We start from the raw sequence: 22,534 nt of genomic DNA on the forward strand, positions 1-22,534 counted from the left end.
CTATACTCTCGAGTTTAGAAAAATGAGGGGAGATATTAAAACATCTAAGATTCTGAGGGGGCTTGACAGGGTAAGTACTGAGAGGTTGTTTTCCCTGGCTGGAGACTCTAGAACTAGAGGGCATAGTCGCAGGATAAGGGGTCGGCCATTTAAGACAGATGAGGAGGAATTTCTTCACGCAGAGGGTTGTGAATCTTTGGAATTCTCTTCCCCGAAGGGCTGTGGATGCTCAGTTGTTGAGTATATTCAAGGCTGAGAGAGATAGATTTTTGGACTCTAGGGGTATCAAGGGATATTTGGATTGGGCAGGAAAGTGGAGTTGAGGTTGAAGATCAGCCATGATCTGATTGAATGGCAGAGCAGGCTTGAGGGGCCGTATGGCCTACTCCTGCTCCTATTTATGTTCTTAGAAAGGAGAGAAGTTATTTTGTACAGGGCTGTGATCAGATACCATCTGGAGTACTGCGTTTAATTTTGGGTACCAAGCCTCAGGAAGGATATATTGGCCTTGGCGGGGATACAGCATAGATTAACCAGAATACTACCAGGAATTTAAGGGTTTAATTTTGAAGACATGTTGCATAATCTTGGCTTGTATTCCCTGGAGTTTAGAAGGTTGAGGGGTGACCTAATTGAGGCTTTTAAAATGATAAAGGGGAGACAAAAGAATGAATACAGAAAAACTATTTCTTTTGATGGGTGAATCCAGAACAGAAGGGCATAGTCTTAAAATTAGAGCTAAGTAGGTCAGCAGTAAAATCAGGAAGCATTTTCTCACACATAGGGTAGTGGAAATCTGGAACACTCTTCCCCCAAAAAGCTGTAGATGCTGGGGGTCAATTGAAATTTTCAAGACCGAGATAGATAGATAGATTTTAGCTAGGTAAGGATATCATGGTATATGAAGCAAAAGCAGATAAGTGGAGTTGAAGTACAGATTAAACATGATCATGATCAGAAACAGGCCGTTCGGCCCAACTGGTCCATTCTGGCATTTATGCTCCATACAAGCCTCCTCCCTCCCGACTTCATCTAACCCTATCAGGATACCCCTCTATTCCTTTCTCCCCCATGTGCTTATCTACCTTCCCCTTAAATGCATCTATACAATTTGCCTCAACTACTCCTTGTGGTAGCACATTCCACATTCTTACCACTCTGGATAAAAAAGTTTCTCCTGAATTCCTTATTGGATTTATTAGTGACACTTTATATTGATGACTGAGTTTCAGACTCCTGTCACAAGTGGAAACATTTTCTCCATGTCTATCCTATCAAACCCTATCATTTAAAGACTTGTATTAGGTCACTCCTCAGCCTTCTCTTTTCTAGAGAAAGAGCCCCAGTCTTTCCTGATAAGGATATCCTCTCTGTTCTGGTACCATCCTTGTGAATCTTTTTTGCACCCTCTCCAATGCCTCCACATCCTTTTCCCCCCCTCTATTTATTAATATCCAGAGAGCTTCTTTGCAGTAAAGCACTTCATCCTTGAACAGCACAACTGTTGCTATGAAGAAACCCATTCTCATAATACTTTCAAAATATACTTAGTAACATTTCAGGTCCAAACCAAGAAAATCCATAGATTTATAAGGAACTGTCAACTGATTATCTTGACAAACCATTTTGGCCAACTTTATTCTGTAAAAATTGACAATAGTTTCATCATAGGTACAGCAGGGGACAAGGCCATTCTGCCCATCGTGCCTCTGCCAGCTCTTTGAAAGAGCTATCCAATTAGTCCCATCACCCTGCTCTTCCCCTATAGCCCTATAATTTTTTTTCCCGAGAGCCCTGTAAATTTTTTCCCTTCAATTATTTATCTAATTCCCCATTGAAAGTTACTATTGAATCTGCTTCCACCATCCTTCAGGCAATGCATTCCAGATCATTACAACTTGCTGTGTAAAAAAGTTTCCTCATGTTGCCTTTGGCTCTTTTGCTGATCACCTTAAATTTGTGTCCTCTGGTTACCGACCCTTCCGCCACTGGAAACAGTTTCTCCTTATTTACTCTATCAAAGCCATTCATGATTTTGAACACCTCTATGAAATCCGCCCTTAATCTTCTTTGTTCTGAGAACAACCCCAGCTTCTCCAATCTCTCCATGTAACTGAAGTCCCTCATTCCTGGTACCATTCTAGTAAATCTCTTCTGCACAATCTCTAAAATCTTGACATCCTTCCTAAAACGTGGTGCCCAGAATTGAACAACATTCCAGATGAGGCCTATAGGTCCTGAATATCACTAAATGAGATTAGTTCTGACCTCAAAATAGCTCAGCCATGGAATATAATCTCTTGAGCACACTGAGTTAGACATACCCTCAGATGGTCCGAGTCTTCCCTCTTTTCCATTTTCTTTGCTGGAAGAGGTGGATTCTTCATTACTGTGATGTCTTCATTTTCACTGTGATCCATTTCAGAGTTATCAAGCCTTGAAAAATTAAATGATTTAACAGTATTTGAATACTCAATTTGTAACTTGACTAATCTATTTTTAATTTTTTTTAAAATTAATTAATGGGATGTGGGTGTCGCTGGCAACACCAGCATTTATGGCCCATCCCTTATTGCCCATGAGAAGGTGGTGGTGAGCCGCCGCCTTGAACCGCTGCAGTCTGTGTGGTGAGGGTACTCCCACGGTGCTGTTAGGTAGGGAGTTCCAGGATTTTGACCCAGCGACGATGCAGGAACGTTGATGTATTTCCAAGTCAGGATGGTGTGAGACTTGGAGGGGAACGTGCGGGTGGTGATGTTCACATGTGCCTGCTGCCTTTGTCCTTCTAGGTGGTAGAGGTCGCGGGTTTGGGAGGTGCTGTCAAAGGCGGCTTGGCAAGTTGCTGCAGTGCATCTTGTAGATAGTACACACTGCAGCCACGGTGCACAGGTGGTGGATGGGGTGCCAATCAAGTGGGCTGCTTTGTCCTGGATGGTGTCGAGCTTCTTGAGTGTTGTTGGAGTTGCACTCATCCAGGCAAGTGGAGAGTATTCCATCACACTCCTGACTTGTGCCTTGTAGATGGTGGAAAGGGGAGTCAGGAGGTGAGTCACTCGCTGCAGAATACCCAGCCTCCGACCTGCTCTTGTAGCCACAGTATTTTTGTGGCTGGTCCAGTTAAGTTTCTTCTCAATGGTGACACCCAAGATGTTGATGGTGGGGGATTTGGCAATGGTAATGCCATTGAATGTCAAGGGGAGGTGGTTAGACACACTCTTGTTGGAGATGGTGACTGCCTGGCACAAATGTTACTTGCCACTTACCAGCCCAAGCCTGGATGTTGTCCAGGTCTTGGCGCAGGCAGGCACTGACTGCTTCATTATCTGAGGGGTCGCGAATGGAATTGAACACTGTGCAATCATCAGTGAACATCCCCATTTCTCACCTTATGATGGAGGGAAGGTCATTGATGAAGCAGCTGAAGGTGGTTGGGCCTAGGACACTGCCCTGAGAAACTCCTGCAGCGATGCCTTGGGTTGAGATGATTGGCCTCCAACAACCACTACCATCTTCCTTTGTGCTAAGTATGACTCCAGCCACTGGAGAATATTCCCCCTAATTCCCATTGACTTCAACTTCACTAGGGCCCCTTGGTGCTACACTCGGTCAAATGCTGCCTTGATGTCAAGGGTAGTCACTCGCACCTCATCTCTGGAATTCAGCTCTTTTGTGCATGTTTGGACCAAGGCTGTAATGAGGTCTGGAGCGGAGTGGTCCTGGCGGAACCCAAACTGAGCATCGGTGAGCAAGTTATTGATGAGTAAGTGCTGCATGATAGCACTGTCGACGACACTGTCCATCACTTTGCTGATGATTGAGGTTAGACTGACGGGGCGGAAATTGGCCTGATTGGACTTGTTCCTTTTGTTGGGAACAGGACGTACCTGGGCAATTTTCCACATTGTCAGGTAGATGCCAGTGTTGCAGCTGTACTGGAACAGCTTGGCTAGAGGTGCGGCTAGTTCTGGAGCACAAGTCTTCAGCACTACAGCCGGGATGTTGTCGGGGCCCATAGCCTTTGCTGTATCCAGTGCACTCAGCAGTTTCTGGTTATCACGTAGAGTGAATCGAATTGGCTGAAGACTGGCTTCTGTGATGGTGGGGATATCGGGAAGAGGCCGAGATGGATCATCCACTCGGCACTTCTGGCTGAAGATGGTTGCAAACGCTTCAGCTTTGTCTTTTGCACTCATGTGCTGGGCTCTGCCATCATTGAGGATGGGGATGTTCACAGAGTCTCCTCCTCCAGTTAGTTGTTTAATTGTCCACCACCATTCACAACTGGATGTGGCAGGACTGCAGAGCTTTCATCTGATCCTTTGGTTGTGGGATCGCTTAGCTCTGTCCATAGCATGCTGCTTCCGCTGATTAGCATGCATGCAGTCCTGTGTTGTAGCTTCACCACTTTGCCATCTCATTTTTAGGTACGCCTGGTGCTGTTCCTGGCATGCTCTTCTACACTCCTCATTGAACCAGGGTTGGTCCCCTGGCTTGATGGTAATGGTAGAGTGAGGGAAATGCCAGGCCATGAGGTTACAGATTGTGATGGAATACAATTCTGCTGTTGCTGATAGCCCACACTGCCTCACGGATGCCCAGTTTTGAGCTGCTAGATCTGTTCTAAATCTATCCCATTTAGCATGGTAGTAGTGCCACACAACACGATGGACAGTGTCCTCAGTGTAAAAAAAGGACTTTGTCTCCACAAGGACTGTATGGTGGTCACTCCTACCGATACCGTCATGGATAGATACATCTGCGACAGGTAGATTGGTGAGGACAACGTCAAGCAGGTTTTTCCCCTCGTGCTGGTTCTCTCACCACCTGCCGCAGGCCCAGTCTGACAGCTATGTCCTTCAGGACTCAGCCAGCAGTGGTGCTACCAAGCCTCTCTTGGTGACGGACATTGAAGTCCCCCACCCAGAGTACATTCTGTGCCCTTGCTACCCTCAGTGCTTCCTCCAAGTGGTGCTCAAAATGGAGGAGGAGTATTGATTCATCAGCTGAGGAAGGTGGTAATCAGCAGGAGGTTACCTTGCCCATGTTTGACCTGATGCCACAAGAATTTATGGGGTCCGCAGTCAATGTTGAGGACTCCCAGGGCCACTCTCTCGTGACTGTATACCACTGTGCTGCCACCTCTGGTGGGTCTGTCCTGCCGGTGGGACAGCTCTCCCAATTTTGGCACAAGTCCCCAGATGTTAGTGAGGAGGACTTTGCAGGGTCAGCTGGGCTTGGTTTGCCTTTGTAATTTCTGGTGCCTAGTGGTCCGATGCCAGGTGGTCTGTCCGGTTTTATTCTTACTGTGTCTTCTTGTAGCGGGATTGTACAACTGAGTGGCTTGCTAGGCCATTTCAAAGGGCAGTTAAGGATCAACCACATATGACTGTGGGTCTAGAGTCACACATAGGCCAGACTGGGTAAGGACGGAAGATTTCCTTCCCTAGTGAACCAGATGGGTTTTTAACAACAATCTGGGTAGTTTCATGGTCACCATTACCGATACTAGCTTTTTATTCCAGATTCTTGAAAAAATTAACTGAATTTAAATTCCCCGGCTCCCGTGGCGGGATTTGAATTCATGTCGCCGGATTATTAATCCAGGCCTCTGGATTACTAGTCCAGTAACATAACCATACCCGGGTGTTCCATTTCCTTGCACAAAAAGTTACCAGCCATCTAGTTCATTTCTCAAATGAAAGAAATTTTACAACTTTCCTCCCAAATAGATACTGAACAGTGATTTATATTCTACCAGAAAATGTCCCAATTACCATTAAAAAAATACCACAGAGTGATAACTGCCTGGAAATTACTCCTTTTAAAAATATATAATGCAAACTTTATGGAAAATTATGTTTTGCTGTGAAAAATAACAATGCAAGACGAGCAACAATTGCAGTTACAGAATTATCTGTTATTCCAGAAACCTAATAGCCAATATTTGTACTCATTCACCCATGGATCCTCCCGGAGCGGGCCATTTCCCACATTAAATAACTGTTACCTGTATTAAGGTTGTACGATTATCGTGGCTGGTTGCTATGAAAACCTAAAAATGATATCCTTTCACTATCATAATCATTTCAAAGTCATTTTTGGAAAGAACATGTGGAAATACAGTGAATGTTGTTTTGAACACGAAAACCCCATTCACATCTGTTGTTTTACGTACAAAGTAAAGATCCTTACAGCAGAAATAATCTTTTGAGTCTGAAATTAAGTGAAATAATTTACTTAAGTCAAAATTTTATCAATACTAAAAATTTACACATATAAATTTAAAAACCTGTTCTGTAAATGAACACTGAACAATGCACTATTTTTGCTCCTCATCTCTACTGTCCTGAAGAGAATGGTTAATGCCAGGGTATGGCTCCCAGGCACCAGTGGTTCTCCAGATGAGAGCCTGGACAAAGTCTGATCAGTTCCTCTCCTTATATCTACTTAGCCCCTTTTAGCAGGAGTTGCTGAGTCGTGATCAAAAATAAAAACCCTAGACAATTTCTAAGAGACGATCTAACCTGGGACCTTCCTAATCTGTATGGCTCATAATTACACTACACGATGCATTACTTACTGAGCCATTGCTCACAATGTGCCACCTTGACAGAATGTGCCACAGTTGCACCCTGTCATGATATTATATGCAAGCACTGGTCTCATTCCATTATTTTTATATGTTTTAGTTAATTTCTATTACTATTTCTTTAAACTGTTTATATAATGTGGATTCTCAAACCATTTTCCCTTAAGAAATATGTCTTTAAAACTGAGAACTGTACATTTTTTCAGTTTTGAAAGTATATAACATTGGAATTCCTCATCACTAGGCATTTAATAAAAAAGTACAGAGAGCTGCAAAACAGAATAACTGGTTATGTAATATACTGGGAATTTTTAATCATCTTTCCTCCACACAAAATAATTTTGATATTGCTGCTGAAATTTGACAGTTGTCCTAATAAGGCTAACCTTCCAGCTTGGAACAAGGGAACTTTAAGAAACCGACTGATTCTCCTGACAACTGAACGTCCGTTTAATTTTTAAGACGGTTCAAATGTTACTATTGACTGACAATGGAAGTCATGTTAAGCCTTTGTTTTTTTTTGTACCTTCCTTTACTTCTTCCAGGAGAGCTGGGATTAGAATTGCTGCTGGCATTACTCATAGTCTCCATTCGTGAGGACTTGGTCTGTGCCTGTTTTCCTGCTGATGACAGAGGCTTATTTACTGCACCAAGAACATTAGTTGCCTTCGGCTGTGTGGAATAAAAATCCAATATGATTAAGTTGAGGTACTGATTGGCAGTTAAAAAGTGAATTGTAAAACAGCAACAGTTTTGAATTTTACAGCTTAACTAATACACTTATTACAATTAATGCTGATAAAAATGAAATAATACAAATTTCACATTTAATGCAAGTAATTTTGAAAGGACTTACATTTCTTCACCTGAAAAAAAGGTTTCATTTCTAACCAACAATCTTCAAAAAATTAGATACCACATACAAGTAGGGAATTAATTTTTTTTTAAAAATCTTAAGGGCAACAGTAGGGAAAAACTGAATATAGAATTAGATTTGTGTCAAGACATTTAGCAGAAGTTGAATCGTTCCTCTATTCTCAAATGTATTAGAATTTTAAAAATTGAGTAAGAAATACCTTTCCAGGTGTGAAAAAGGCTTTCATCTCTGAAGGTAGGTAATTTTTGCTGTTATTGAAGTTCTGAAAAAACAAAAGTTGAGAATGCTTTTATTATTTCAACTCTAACAGACATTAATAGAACAGTGGCATTGTATAGTAAACTGGAAACAATGTTGCAATTTGACATCTTCACATCATTATCCATGCCAGGTTACCACATGCTGCTCCATAAAAGTTCCAAATCTGAGGACAGAATTTTCTAGCAATAAAAAACTCAAATGAACATTCAAATAGATTTCACCCTTCGAACAATATAAACGATCTCTGAGCAATGATAGTTTGTCTTATTTCATGTTACATGGCGAGCTGAGCTGCAGTCAGAGACAACTGTAAAACTGACATTTTTTAAAAAATTCTTTCATGGGATGTGGGCATCACTGGCAAGGCCAGCGTTTATTGCCCATCCCTAATTGCCCCTGAAAAGGTGGTGGTGAGCCGCCTTCTTGAATCACTGCAGTCCATGTGATGAAAGTTCTCCCACAGTGCTGTTAGGTAGGGAGTTCTAGGATTTTGACCTGGCGACGATATATTTCCAAGTCGGGGGTTTGAGAGGTGCTATCAAAGAAGCCTTGGCAAGTTGCTGCATTGCATCCTGTGGATGGTACACTCTGCAGCCACGGTGTGGTGGTGAAGGGAGTGAAGTTTAGGGTGGTGGATAGGGTGCCAATCAAGCGGACTGCTTTGTCCTGGATGGTGTCGAGCTTCTTGAGTGTTGTTGGAGCTGCACTCATCCAGGCAAGTATTCCACCACACTCCTGACTTGTGCCTTGTAGATGGTGGAAAGGCTTGGGAGTCAGGAGGTGAGTCACTCACCTCAGAATACCCAGCCTCTGACCTGCTCTTGTAGCCACAGTATTTATATGGCTGGTCCAATTAAGTTTCTGATCAATGGTGACCCCCCAGGACATTGATGGTGGGGGATTCAGCGATGGTAATGCCGTTGAATGTCAAGAGGAAGTGGTGAGACTCACTCTCGTTCTTAACAAAATTCACCTTCGTAGTTGCTAGAAGCACAAAGATTTGAAGAAATTGTACTTGGGAACCAACATACAAGTTACAGATTTCCTACTGCTTAATGCATGCTCTAACCCAATTTCAGCAAGTTTAATTTAATTTTACTTTAAAAACCCAGAGTTCTAGGTGACAACTGGGAAAGTGGTGCCTGTAACTAAGCTCCTAATTTTCTGTGCTATTCTTCTGCTCTCCCATTCATTCTTTTGGAATATGCCCATGCCTCCATTTCCCTCCAAGCCATTTACAGTCCAACTTTGCAATGGCAACCAGATGTTATTAATTGTACATTATTACAAACATTAAACAAAATTGGTGTGAGGCCCATATTCTATTTAATGGCAGCAATGAGAGTTCCTGCAGGTTTTATGCAGGTTATATAGAGTCAATTAAAGCAGAAGATGCAGCTTTCAGTTCTCATTCCACACATTACAGTTTTTATTACTAAAATGTTAATAAAATTCTACATTCTTTTCCAGCTCTATCAGCAATGAAGTAAAGATTAGAAATGGGTTAAAGAAGCAATTAAGACATGCTGCTGGATAAAGAAGCAATTGGAATTGTAGAATTTACAGCACAGGAGGCCGCCATTTGGCTAATCGTGCCTGTGCTGAAAGGACGATCTGTTTAATTCCATGTACCCTTTAAATTTTTACATTTTCAAATATTTATGCCACTTTCCTTTTGAAAGCTGTATTGTTGCTTCTGGTAGGGCATTCCATGACCTAACGCTCCTCTGCATCATTTTTGTTTCTCCTAACCGTTCACTTCGTTCTTTGATCTTACATTCTAATTACTGACTCACACCACCAGCAGAAATAGTTTTTCTCTATTAACCTTAACCAAAACCCTTCATAATTTTGAACACGACTATCAAATCGCTTCTTAACCTTCTCTGTTCTAATAAAAAAAAGTCCAACTATCATAGCTAAAGCCTCTCATCCCTATCATCTTAGTAAATCACTTCTGCATTTTCTCCATGGCCTTGACATCCTCCCTAAACTAGGAGACAAAATTTTAACTGCACCCTAACCAATGAATTGTGTAGGTTTCGTATTTCCTCCATGCTTTTGTACTCAATGCCACAAAACCAAAGATCCCGGGCTCTATTTTAGCACCCGCGATCGGGTGCGTTCCTGGCAGGGGGCGGGGGGGCTACGAAATTTGGGGATTCCCAGGGCGGGTCGGGAGCCCGGCTCCAACCCGCCCCATTTCCAGGTTCCCCACTGACGCAATGACATGCCCGCGCAGCCCCCGCATGTGGGACTCCCGCCGGCAAATAAAGCCAGCGGGGTGCCACTTAAGGTATTTATTTTGATATTTCAGGTTGTTTACAGACCTGATTAACGTGATATTTTAGGAGGGGTGGGATTTTACAAACAACTAGGACTGTTTTCCGTACTGGGGGAAACACTCCCAGTTCAAATGGACGTGTTGCAGCCATCAGCCTGTGGCAGCTGCAAAGGTCCATTTGACAGGTGGTGGGGGGGAGGGGGTAAGAGACCCTCACTCATTGCAGGAGGCCACTCTGTCACTTTGGACAAAGTTTGGCCTCCACCACCTTCCTCCTAACAATAAAATTCACCAACTCGCACACTTACCCCGGTGTCCAGACACATGTACCTACCTTGCAGACCCCCTCAGATGTACATCTTCCAGTTGGGGGCCGCCGTAGCTGCAGTCATGACCTCCTCGGAGGACGAACAGCATCACCAGCCTCACCGGCCACGCCATCTACCTCTGACACGTGGAGCTCCACAACACAGTGCTGTGACACATCCACCTGCACGGCAGGAGGGAGGGCAACCGCAGAGAGATGTGTTGCAGAGGGCACCACCCTCACCACAGGGTCCACAGACCGAGGCTCAACTTCCTGGACCTCTCTGTGCAGCAGTGCACACAGAGGCTCAGAGTCACTCAACATCTAGTCGTGGACATCTGCAGCCTCCTTCATGCCGAGCTGCTCCCGGCTGGCCCGAGCACCATCTTCTTACCTGTTGTTGTCAAAGTCACCACTGCCCTCAACAACTTCTCCTCCGCATCCTTCCAGGGTGCCATCAGGGACATCGCCGACGTCTCTCAGTCGTCTGCACAAAAGATCCCTGCAAATACACCTACACCCACTCTGCAGTGACACAATGGGTGGCATCAGGTGTGGGTCTTCATTGTGATCCCCAGGAAAGGGCATTATTGCACAAATCAGACAAGATTCACAAAGACGTGACAGTAGTGGTGCCAATATATGTAATGTGAGTTGCTCAGAAATTAAATATAAGTAAAAACCATGACAAACCCTCAAATACCCTTGTGCATCCCCTTCATGCTCACGACACATTTGTCTTACGCTGCCTACTGCACATATGTGAAGCATTCCCTGTGGCTGCAGCACAGGTAGTGGCAGGTTGAATGAGGCTGACTGTGAAAGAGATGCATGAGAGGGTGAGTACGAGATAGAGCCATGAGATTGTATGAGGATTGGGTTGACTGGTAGTGGCGGAATGAGTACTGGCGAGGTGAGTAGGTGCAGGTAAGATGAGGATGAGGTTCGAATGGGTGAGGGGTGATGTGACAGAGTAGTGTTGGCAGTGCAGAAGGAGATGTGGGGTGGGGGCGGTGATGTGGCAGACGGAGTGTAGGGGAATGAGTAAGTGTACTCACTTTGGCAGACCTACTTAGGTCATTGCCGCGCCTCCTGCACTGTATGCAGGTGGGCGATATGTTGGTGGTGCAGGTGACCTCCTCTGCCACCTCGAGCCAGGCCTTCTTGGTGGCAGAGGCAGGCCGCTTCCTCCCGCCCACCGGGGGAGGGGAAGATCTCTGTCCTCCCCCTCCTCCTCACCCATCCAATGATACCTGGAGTGAGGCATCATTAAACCTGGGAGCAGCCTTCCCCCTGGGCTGCTCCATGCTGTAATTTTTCCTATTTCTTGCAGCATCAGTCAGTGGAGGACTGCCCCTTTAAATAGAGCTCCTCCAGCTGACAGACCTTACTGCGCATGCGCAGTCCGCCCGCTGAGCAGCTTAGCAGCGGGGAACCCGGAACAAGAGGTAAGTGGATTCAATCAGCCTGCGATTGCGCACGGGGCAGACTGATTTCACCGGGCACATGCCCCCCCACCACGAACCTGCCACCATGGTAATATCGGGCCCCCCATATGCTTGCTTGCTTTTCTTCAAACACAGCTTTGTCAACTTGCCCTTCCACTTTAGGTTTTATATCACCTTAGATTTCTTCCCATTATTTGTCATCTAACAACTATTTGTCTAATTGACTAACCTGTCAAGATGCTTACAATCTAGTTCACATTAAGCCACAACATAAATTTTGCACTGTCTGCAAATTTTTTACATTGTATCCCTTAATTCCAAGTCCAGATCATTCATAACATAATATATCAAAAGCAATGGTCTCAACATTCAACTCATCTCTTGTATGTTTACCACTGTTTTCCTGCTTCTCCTCCTTTCCAACATTCCTTGTCCATTTTTCCCCATTTTTGCTTCTTGGTTTTTCCCCACATGCCCTAGCCATATTAATTTAAACCCCTCTCCCACAACACTTGTCAGTTTCCCAGCAACACTGATCACAGCTTTGCTCAGGTGAAGCCCATCCATCCAACATTGCAGGAATCTGAATTCTTCCTTCCTTCCACCATTCCTCCAATCATGCACTTAACTCCCTTACCTTACTATTGATATCCTTGCCAGAACTTGGCACCTGGAGTAATCTTACTACCCTTCAATCTATCTCCTAGCTGTTTGAACTCCCTTTTCAGGACTTCAATTCTACTTATCTGTGTCACTGGTTTCATTATGAAACATGACTTGACACTATTCCTCTTCCCCCTCTGAAATCTTTTGCACCTCCTAAGGGGAAGCTGGACAAGAACACAAGGGAGAAAGGAATAGAAGGATATGATGATACAGTAAAATGAAGTAAGATGGGAGGAGGCTCAAATGCGGCACAAACACCGACATAGATCTGTTGGGCCGAATGGCCTGCTTCTATGCTGTCAAATTCTATGTAATTCCTCCATTATATCACTTACACTGGTACCTGGGAAGCAACATACCATTTGGTAAAAGAAGAATATAGCTTGAAGGCAAGTAAGTGCGAGTAAGTTAAACCAAAATGTTTAAGATGAAGCTGGGATACCTGCACCTCCAAAATCACCCATCTCTTTCGCAGAGCATGAAAAAGAGGCAAATGCACCAATATTTTACCTACATACCAAGGGCAGCCAGGAGGAAGCAAGCAAATTGCATGATACTGGACAAGTACATCAAACCGACAACCTGCCTGGACAAGTGAAAAGCTGCAATAATGTTTTTAATAAAACAGAATCCATTACAAAAGGCTTTTTTTTTTATAAACTGCATTTTATGTTTTCTACTGCTTTCATTTTCAAGATCAAATGTTCTTATTTCAGCGTGGAAGTTAAGAAATAGGAGCAGGATAAGGCCATACAGCCCCTCGAGCCTCCTCCACCATTCAATAAGATCATGGCTAATCTTCAACGTCAATTCCACTTTCCTGCTCGATCCCCACATCCCTTGATTCCCCTAGAGTCCAAAAACCTATCAATCTCAGCCTTGAATATACCCAACGACTCAGCATCCACAGCCCTCTGGGGTAGAGAATTCCAAAGATTCACAACCCTGTGTGAAGAAATTCCTCCTCATCCTCAGTCTTAACTGACCGACCCCTTATCTTGTGACCATGCCCTCTAGTTCCAGACTCTCCAGCCAGGGGAAACAACCTCTCACCATCAACCCTGTCAAGCCCCCTCAAAATCTTGTATGTTTCAATGAGATCACCCCTCATTCTTCTAAACTCCAGAGAGTATAGGCCCATTCTACTCAATCTCACCTCATAGGACAATCCTCTTATCTCAGGAATTAATCTAGTGAACTTTCGTTGCACCCCCTGTAGGGCAAGTATATCCTTCCTTAGATAAGGAGACCAAAACTGAACACAGTACTCCAGGTGAGGTCTCACCAAAGCTCTGTACAATTGTAGTAAGACTTCCTTACTCTTGTACTCCAACCCCCTTGCAATAAATGATGTGGAGATGCCGGTGATGGACTGGGGTTGACAATTGTAAACAATTTTACAACACCAAGTTATAGTCCAGCAATTTTATTTTAAATTCACAAGCTTTCGGAGGCTTCCTCCTTCGTCAGGTGAACGATGTGAAAAAGGCCAACATGCCATTTGCCTTCCTAAATGCTTGCTGTACCTGGATGCTAAATTTTCATGTTTCTTGATCAGAGAGATTTGGGTGTCCTCGTACACCAACATTTAATAGTTTCTCATCATTTAAAAAATATTCTGTTTTTCTATTCTTCCTATCAAAGCAAATAACTTCACATTTCCCCACATTATACTCCATCTGCCACCTTCTTGCCCACTCACTTAACCTGTCTATATCCCTTTGCAGACTCTGTGTCCTTCTCACAGCTTACTTTCCCACATAGCTTTGTATCAGCAGCAAACCTGGATACATTACACTCGGTCCCTTCATCTAAGTCAATATAGATTGTAAATAGCTGAGGCCCAAGCACTGATCCTTGCGGCACCCCACTTGTTACAGCCTGCCAACCTGAAAATTACCCGTTTATCCCTACTCTCTTTTCTGCCCGTTAACCAATCCTCTATCCATGCTAATATATTACCCCCCACCCCATGAGCTCTTATCTTGTGTAACAACCTTTTATGTGGCACCTTATCAAATGCCTTTTGAAAATCCAAATATACTACATCCACTGATTCCCCTTTATCTACTGTGCTAGTTACATCCTCAAAAAAACAACATTTGTCAAACACAATTTCCCTTTCATAAAACCATGTTGACGGTGCCTAACCATACTATGATTTTCTAAGTGCCCTGTTACCACTTCTTTAATAATGGATTCCAGCATTTTCCCCGACGACTCATGTCAGGCTAACTGGTCTGTAGTTCCCTGTTCTCTCTCTCTCTCTCCCTCCTTTCTTGAATTGCGGGGTTACATTTGCTACTTTTCAATCCACTGGGACTGTTCTTGAATCTAGGGCATTTTCGAAGATCATAACCAATGCATCCACTATCCCTGCAGCCACCTCTTTTAGAATCTAGGATGTAGACCATCAGGTCCAGGGGAGTTATCAGCTTTTAGTCCCATTAGTTTCTTCAGTACTTTTTCCTCTACTGATATTAATTGCTGTAAGTTCCTTACTCTCATTAGCCCCTTAGTTCCTCACTATTTCTGGTATGCTTGTGTTTTCTACTGTGAAGACAGGTACAAAATATTTGTTTAATGTCTCTACCATTTCCTTATTCCCCATTATAATTTCTCCTGTCTTAGCCTCTAAGGGACCAACATTTACTTCTGCTACTCTCTTCCTTTTTACATACTTTTGGAAGCTCTTACAATTTGTTTTTATATTTCTTGCTAGTTTACTTTCATATTCTATTTTCTCCCTTTTTATCATTTTTTTTGGTCATCTTTTGCTGGTTTCTAAAACTTTCCCAATCCTCAGGCTTACTACTCTTCTGGGCAACATTACTCTTCTTTTAATTGAATACTATCCTTAACTTCTCTAGTTAGCCACGGATGAATCACTTTTGCCATTGAGTTTTTATTTCTTAATGGAATGTTTATTCGTTGAGAACGTTGAAATATTTCTTTAAATGTTTACCATTACTTACCTACCGTTGTACCCTCTAATCTAATTTCCAAGTCTGCCTTTGCCAACACCCCCCTCATACCTATGTAATTGGCTTTATTTAAGTTTTAAGAATCTAGTTTCAGACTTAAGTACATCACTCTCAAACTCAATGTGAAATTCTATCATATGATCACTCTTCCCCAGGGGATCCTTTTCTGTGAGATTACTAATTAACCCTGTCTCATAACACAGTACAAGATCTAAAATAGCCTGTTCCCTGGTTGGTTCCATGATGTATTGTTCCAGGAAACCATCTCAAATGCATTCCATGAACTCATCCTCCAGACTACCTTTGCCAATTTGATTTGTCCAGTTTATATGAAGATTAAAGTCCCCCCATGCTTATTGCATTACGTTTGTTACAAGCTCCTATTATTTCTTGATTAATACTCTGTCCAACGGGATAGCTACTATTAGGGAGCTATAAACTACTCCCACCAATGTTTTCTGACCCTTGTTATGTCTTAATTCCACCTATACTGATTCTACTTCCTGGTCTTCTGAGTCAAGATCCTTTCTCACCACTGTCCTTATGTCATCCTCTATTATCAGGGCTACACCCTCTCCTTTTCCACACGTCAAGTACCCTGGAATATTTAGTTCCTAACCTTGGTCACCTTGCAACCATGTCTCTGTAATGGCTATTAGATCAAACCCATTATCTCTATTTGTGCAACTAATTCATCCATCTTATTACGAATGTTATCGAACTATTAAAATCCCTTTTTAAAAGTAGTTACAAATAGTCTTCAACTTCCTCTTGTATCGACCAATGGAGTTCTGCTAATATTTTCATTTACTTAAACTGAAAACCGATCAGATCAGAGTACTTATTTGAAGATGTTTCTAAGGACAAGTATTGAGTGAACTGAATTATTAGTGCAAACAGAGTCATAAATCCAGACATAACTCAGCACCATCTCTGTACACTAATGTTTTCGCATGGTCGCATTCAGAAATGTGCATCACTAGTGGCATTAACAACAGTTTGTTTAAACAAAATTAAAAGAAATTGAAATGAACAGAACAAAAATGTCAATGTTAATCATAATTCATAGTAACCTATTCTTCAAGCTTCTGAAATACTTAAAATTCACTTTTGCAAATATATCCATCACCCAAATAATCCCATAAAAACAAAAACATTATTCTATTGACAGTCTCTTGGAACAGGGCTTCAGCAACTTTTTTTTCTTCCATTGCCTGTTAGTTCAGTATAGGTATGATGTAACAAAAGCACAGTGCTTTCATATTCCAAAACTTGGTGTTAAGGAAGGCAGAAACAGATTAATTCTATTCAAGTGATACAATTAATACATTTTCATACATTATTTCCAAAGAAGTATTGGAATACTGTGATACTAATACAAGTCATGTAATTGAATACTTAATGCATACTCATTGGTTCATATCCAAATCTAATTAGGAATGTATACATGGGAATCAGTAAGTGGACAGCTGGGTAGCTTTTTGAAGATAGTGTCACTTACTAAAATCAATTGACTGTACACACCTTATCAGGATGAGTGAAATATTTAGCAGGAAGGACTGGGTCCTTCGGAGACTCCAGGCTGTATGTAGTACTTTTAGAGATGACTATGTTCATCGCAACATCACAAACGGTGTACAATTTCTAAAAGGAAACAAAGATGTAAGCTTTGGAGATTAATACTTAGAGAAACAAGAAATTGTGTTAAGGGTCAGTGGAATGGTTAGGTTTTGAATACCACATTTAAGTTATCCCTTGATGTCATCAACCTACTATCGATTTACACTTAAATAGCATCACTTGGTAGTATTTTTAAATCTTCACCAATGCCCTTGGAGGGGTACTCACCAAATAGAAGAGATTGCAACAGCAGTGCCATATTGAGACACGAGTCAGGAATGAGTTCATGCTTGTATCTTTGTACCTCTTTAAAGATCTCACCGCCAGTCTCAAAAAAAACACGCTACTACCATCAACCACAGAATTCTGAAAAAGTACAAGCTGCAATATATCGCAATTATTCGCATCAAAATTTAAGGACAAACCTCATTCGTCTTTGGATCATCTGGCCCCTGGACATCTTTTGTCTGTTTTATGTTTTCCACCATTTTTCTGATAAAAGCATGACTGTTGTTTTCATTTTTAACCATCAGGATTTCAAGCATAAACCATAAACATCTGGAGGGCATAATTAAAAGAGAAATTAAGTTATTAATATACCAAATTTCCCAAGATATATGGATTTCCAATTGTAGTGTCCTCTTTCTAAAACAGGCATGCTTGCTCGCTTGCACCTCAATTCATGAAATAACCTTCAACAGTACTAAAGCAGCAACTGATTTTTACAAATGTTCTTACTAACAACTTTTTAGAACTTTTAAATAGTCTTCATAACCAACAAGCAGTTTTGTTTTGACGTCAGATGTTCATACAAACTAATTATTTTGTAGTACATTTCAATTAAATGACCCTCAGGTTACACAAACCACCACTACACGTTTGTGATTTGCAGCTCTCTCAGATTTCACTCAAATCTCCGTCCACCTTAAAAAAAATGAAACCTCTTAACAGGGATATTACTTCTCCATAACAATTACTACACTTCAAGGTAATTCAATGCACGTGAAGCAATGTGGGACATTTGAGAGACGTGTTAGTTACCTAAACATAAACTCTTCCTTTATTTGCTTCTATAATCATGAAAAAACAAGCAATATTCTGCCAACCAAAGGTTGAGAAGGTGGGTGTGCGCTTTCTTTATTTTGTGGGGTTTTAGTAGCTTTGGTTGGAATTTTAAGACTAGGCAAGCTAGATGCTAACAGGATGGGACTGAATTGGTCCCAGTCATCCAATTCAGAATCAGGAACTGTGTATAAAAATATTATATAACAAGCTCAAATGTTTTTTTTTAAAAAGTTGCATTTAAAAATTGGTTAATTGGTATATGGTACATGCAATGTCCCAAAGCTAGTGATATTCCACTGTAATTTTGTTCTAGGTCTTTTAAAGCACTTCTATTTTCCTTCAATGAAATTAAGCACAAAAAAAATTATGTGCGGATCCTTTACTTTTTACTGGATTCTAGAAAGATGCCAAAACAAACGAGCTTTGTGAACAAGCAGCTCTGACAACATCCTATTATCAAAAGGAAAGGGGTGACTGAATTATCATCATTCACAAAGCCAATTCTTAGCAATTTTGTTTCCAAGAGTCTGCTTTAATTCCAACAATTTGTTCTAACTGCCAGAACACAGCTGCTATGGGCTCTGATGAACTGTGTGTTATGTCTTCTCATTAAGAAACATTGATTATACTTCAAAATAATTAAATGGCTGTGAAACACTTTGGGACATCCTGAGGATGTGAACAGTGATACATAAATGCACATTTATTCTGTCTGTAATCAAGATGAATGCAAAAGACAAATACACTTACGCAGTTGTTTTTTTTTTAAAATGCTGCATGTCACTTGTTCATTTCCAGAGCAGTGACACAGAGTGAGGAGGTATACACCAGGTGGGAAGGGAGGGGAGGAAAATAAGCACTTGCTAGACAAATGCAGCAAAACTGAGCAAAGGGTTGGGGAAGTAATTTGGACATGGAGGGAAAGGTTAAATATTTTAATAGGATAATATATACACAATACATTTGTTATATTCACGCCAGACAAGTGCCAGGCAATGACCATCTCCAACAAGAGAGAGTCTAACCACCTCCCCATGACATTCAATGGCATTATCATCGCCGAATCCCCCACCATCAACATCCTGGGGGTCACCATTGACCAGAAACTTAACTGGACCAGCCATATAAATACTGTGGCTACAAGAGCAGGTCAGAGGCTGGGTATTCTGCAGCGAGTGACTCACCTCCTGACTCCCCAAATCCTTTCCACCATCTACAAGGCACAAGTCAGGAGTGTGATGGAATACTCTCCACTTGTCTGGATGAGTGCAGCTTCAACAACACTCAAGAAGCTCAACACCATCCAAGACAAAGCAGCCTGCTTGATTGGCACCCCATCCACCACCCTAAACATTCACGCCCTTCACCACCGGCGCACAGTGGCTGCAGTGTGTACCATCCACAGGATGCACTGCAGCAACTCGCCAAGGCTTCTTCGACAGCACCTCCCAAACCCACGACCTCTACCACCTAGAAGGACAAGAGCAGCAGGCACATGGGAACAACACCGCCTGCACGTTCCCCTCCAAGTCAGACACTATCTGGACTTGGAAATATATCGCCGTTCCTTCATCGTCGCTGGGTCAAAATCCTGGAACTCCCTTCCTAACAGCACTGTAGGAGAACCTTCACCACACGGACTGCAGCGGTTCAAGGCGGCGGCTCACCACCACCTTCTCAAGGGCAATTAGGGATGGCAATAAATGCTGGCCGCACCAGCGACCCCCACATCCCATGAACGAATTTTTAAAAAAATCTCTGCAACTTCAAGTGATTTTGCAAATATTGTAACAGTAAAATTAGACAGCACACTTACTCTTTAATGTCTTTCAGTTGCTCAATATCCTGTACTTTTACATAATCTGGATCATGCGCAAGGAGGTGAATTGTGTATGGAACAGCATATTCGGGTAGCAGTGATAACAACTTTTCTGCAGTGACACAATAGAAAAGAAATAAGCTGGTCATTAGTTTCCAAATAAAATATTCAAGAAAAAAAAGCACCTCTTTACTATTGCAAAGAGTCATTAAGTGCCATCAATTCTGACTTTTGTCACCTACATTAAAAATTCTCCTAGTTACATCAACAAAGGCTGTAAAAGCAGCATAAGAGATCAATGGCATGCCTGTTCTACAAATGTACAAAATTTTTATTAAACTCACACTAGATTTTTTTCCAGTTCAGGTGGCATACGCAGTTTCTCTTACTCTTCCGTGCAAATGCCACAACCTTCAGATCAAAACGTGAGCTCCAGTTTTGAGGTATTACAGTCTTGCCATTATTAAATCCCTAACCTCATTCTTCTTGCAAAGACAAACCTTTATAGCTTGGAAGAGACACGGGGCCAACCCTGTTAGATGTTAAGTGGGACGCCATTTGTGAAGCAGCATGCACAGACTCAACTGATAATAAATTAAAAGGTCAAATTTAAATTAACCCCTAGAAACTACCACACACCCCTGCCCACCTGCACAGGTGGAACTCTGGGATCACTGCAGTGCTGGAGACCTTGTGGTGAGAAGGGTACAACCATCCACATTTTGTGGTTGTGCTCAAAGATCCAACCCTATTGGCAGAGGGCACCATTTGGTATGCATAAAATCACCAGATCTAAGACACTGCCTCCTGAGCTGCCCCAACATTTCCTGGGTCCTAAACTGTTGGATTTTCTTCCACTGTTAACAAAAGGACCCTGCAACTAGCCAATGTCAATCAAGGTACTACGAAAATAGTCCAGTTTGAGGAAAATCATTCAGCCAGGGGCTGTATCAGTAGAAATTGTTCAAAATCTGCTCCCACTTCTTAGCCCATTACCAGCAACTGGCTGGCACGTCAACAGCAGCCCCCACACAAATCACACACCAATATCACCTGGAGCACACTCCATCCCACCCCAACAGGGCAACAGACACAAATTTGGTGGAACTGACATAGCGGGCAAGCAGAGTGGTACACAATAGTGTCACTGGCACCACCTGGTCATCCACAACTCCAGTCATCTGGTAAAGCTCATTAACACAAAGTGCCATGTACACAATACATGTGCACGATCAGTGCAGTGTAGGTCAATGTGTTGTAAATAAAGAACAATTGCAAGAAATAAAAGAAAATACCACGACTGACATATTTGAAGTTGGATAATCATATGGAATTTCCAAATATTTTGGAATAGAAATACTCAATACTGCAAGATTCAGGATGAAAAACAAGGGCTAACAGGGAGATATGACAACTAATCACCAAGATCCTATTTAGTTTAGATTTATCACAAAATATTTGTTAATAGATATTGCTAAATTCATTATTAGTGAACATCCTGAAAAAAAATCTGGAAGTGACCACCTTAATTAATTTCCTGGTTTTATTTTTTTTTTAAAAAGCCATTTTTGTCCAATCAATTTCTACAGATTCATTCTGATCAACAACCTCTCCAGTTAACTTTCACATGTATAGTCCACTGTTCTTGAGTGGGGTGATTTTCACAAAACGAATGAAAATTCAGTGAATACACAGGTTTAAAAAAAAAACAATCTGTTCTTTTGAAGATCATACATTTCTAGAAGATTGTAAAATTAGCTTCTGCTACAGAAAAAAGATGCAGCACACACCTTCTGTGAAATAAAGGGAAAAATTGCTGTAGTTTCTTCAGCTGTAACAGGCTATTTTTCTTCCTAAAACTTGGCAATACCTACCACTCACTGCTGCATGCTGCTTCAGATACTCCCTCCTAATATTGATATTTTTCACCAGACATTGCCTGGCATGTGCTCTTCTTTCTTTCGCTGGGTCCTTCGCGCACAGTGAAAAAATTGCCAGGTACTCCAATGGTAGTCGTAGTTTGGCAAGCCCTTTGTTGAGCTTCTGTGCAAATATCTGCCTCACTTGATAACATTCATCCTGTAAATGAACAATTTCACAGCTATTTTCTTGTGCCAATATTAAGGTTAAAAAATGGAAATTGAATACTTAAACTGATATATCGCAAAGTACACATTTCTACATTACTTATTGATACACATATGTTTGTAACACAGCCTCCCCTGTGCTTTTGTAGCTGCAGGAACCATTGAAAAGCCCAATTTACATACTGTAAACACAGATTTAAGGGCATTGACAAAGTGTATGACTCATAACATCCTGGTTGGTTGGCCAGCAGCCCATGATGCACACTTGGGACTAACAATTTCCTTTTTAAAAAAAAGGAATGTTTTATCTGTACTAATTACTAATGACTAGTGTATGGCTGGTTAGCCTCTGTTCCAGATACCAGGCTTCAAGCTGACTCAAAGCACTCAGAATTATGGCGTCTGTTCCAAGAAACCTAAATTGTTGTAGCCTCAATAGCTGAACTCCAGCACTCTTACAATGTTCAGCGATTAGCACACGCGTCTATAGCAAAGTTTCACTACAGTATTTATAATCTATGAACACG

At 42.0% G+C, this 22,534-nt stretch overlaps 1 protein-coding gene across 3 annotated transcripts in view; it reads right to left on the bottom strand.

The window, feature by feature from the left end:
• The window catches only part of pds5b (PDS5 cohesin associated factor B), a 218,689-nt gene that overhangs the window by 18,126 nt on the left and 178,029 nt on the right, over positions 1-22,534 (bottom strand). For all 3 annotated transcript variants that reach the window (XM_067985956.1, XM_067985959.1, XM_067985957.1), the window contains exons 25-31: positions 21,795-21,999; positions 19,918-20,032; positions 17,462-17,594; positions 16,941-17,060; positions 7,666-7,728; positions 7,116-7,261; positions 2,325-2,436 (exon numbers count right to left, since the gene is read on the bottom strand). In XM_067985956.1, coding sequence (XP_067842057.1) covers positions 2,325-2,436; positions 7,116-7,261; positions 7,666-7,728; positions 16,941-17,060; positions 17,462-17,594; positions 19,918-20,032; positions 21,795-21,999 — 894 coding nt within the window. The remainder of the gene's footprint in view (positions 1-2,324; positions 2,437-7,115; positions 7,262-7,665; positions 7,729-16,940; positions 17,061-17,461; positions 17,595-19,917; positions 20,033-21,794; positions 22,000-22,534) is intronic.

The sequence above is a fragment of the Heptranchias perlo genome, chromosome 6 (assembly GCF_035084215.1).
Source record: "Heptranchias perlo isolate sHepPer1 chromosome 6, sHepPer1.hap1, whole genome shotgun sequence".
Lineage (NCBI taxonomy): Eukaryota > Metazoa > Chordata > Chondrichthyes > Hexanchiformes > Hexanchidae > Heptranchias > Heptranchias perlo.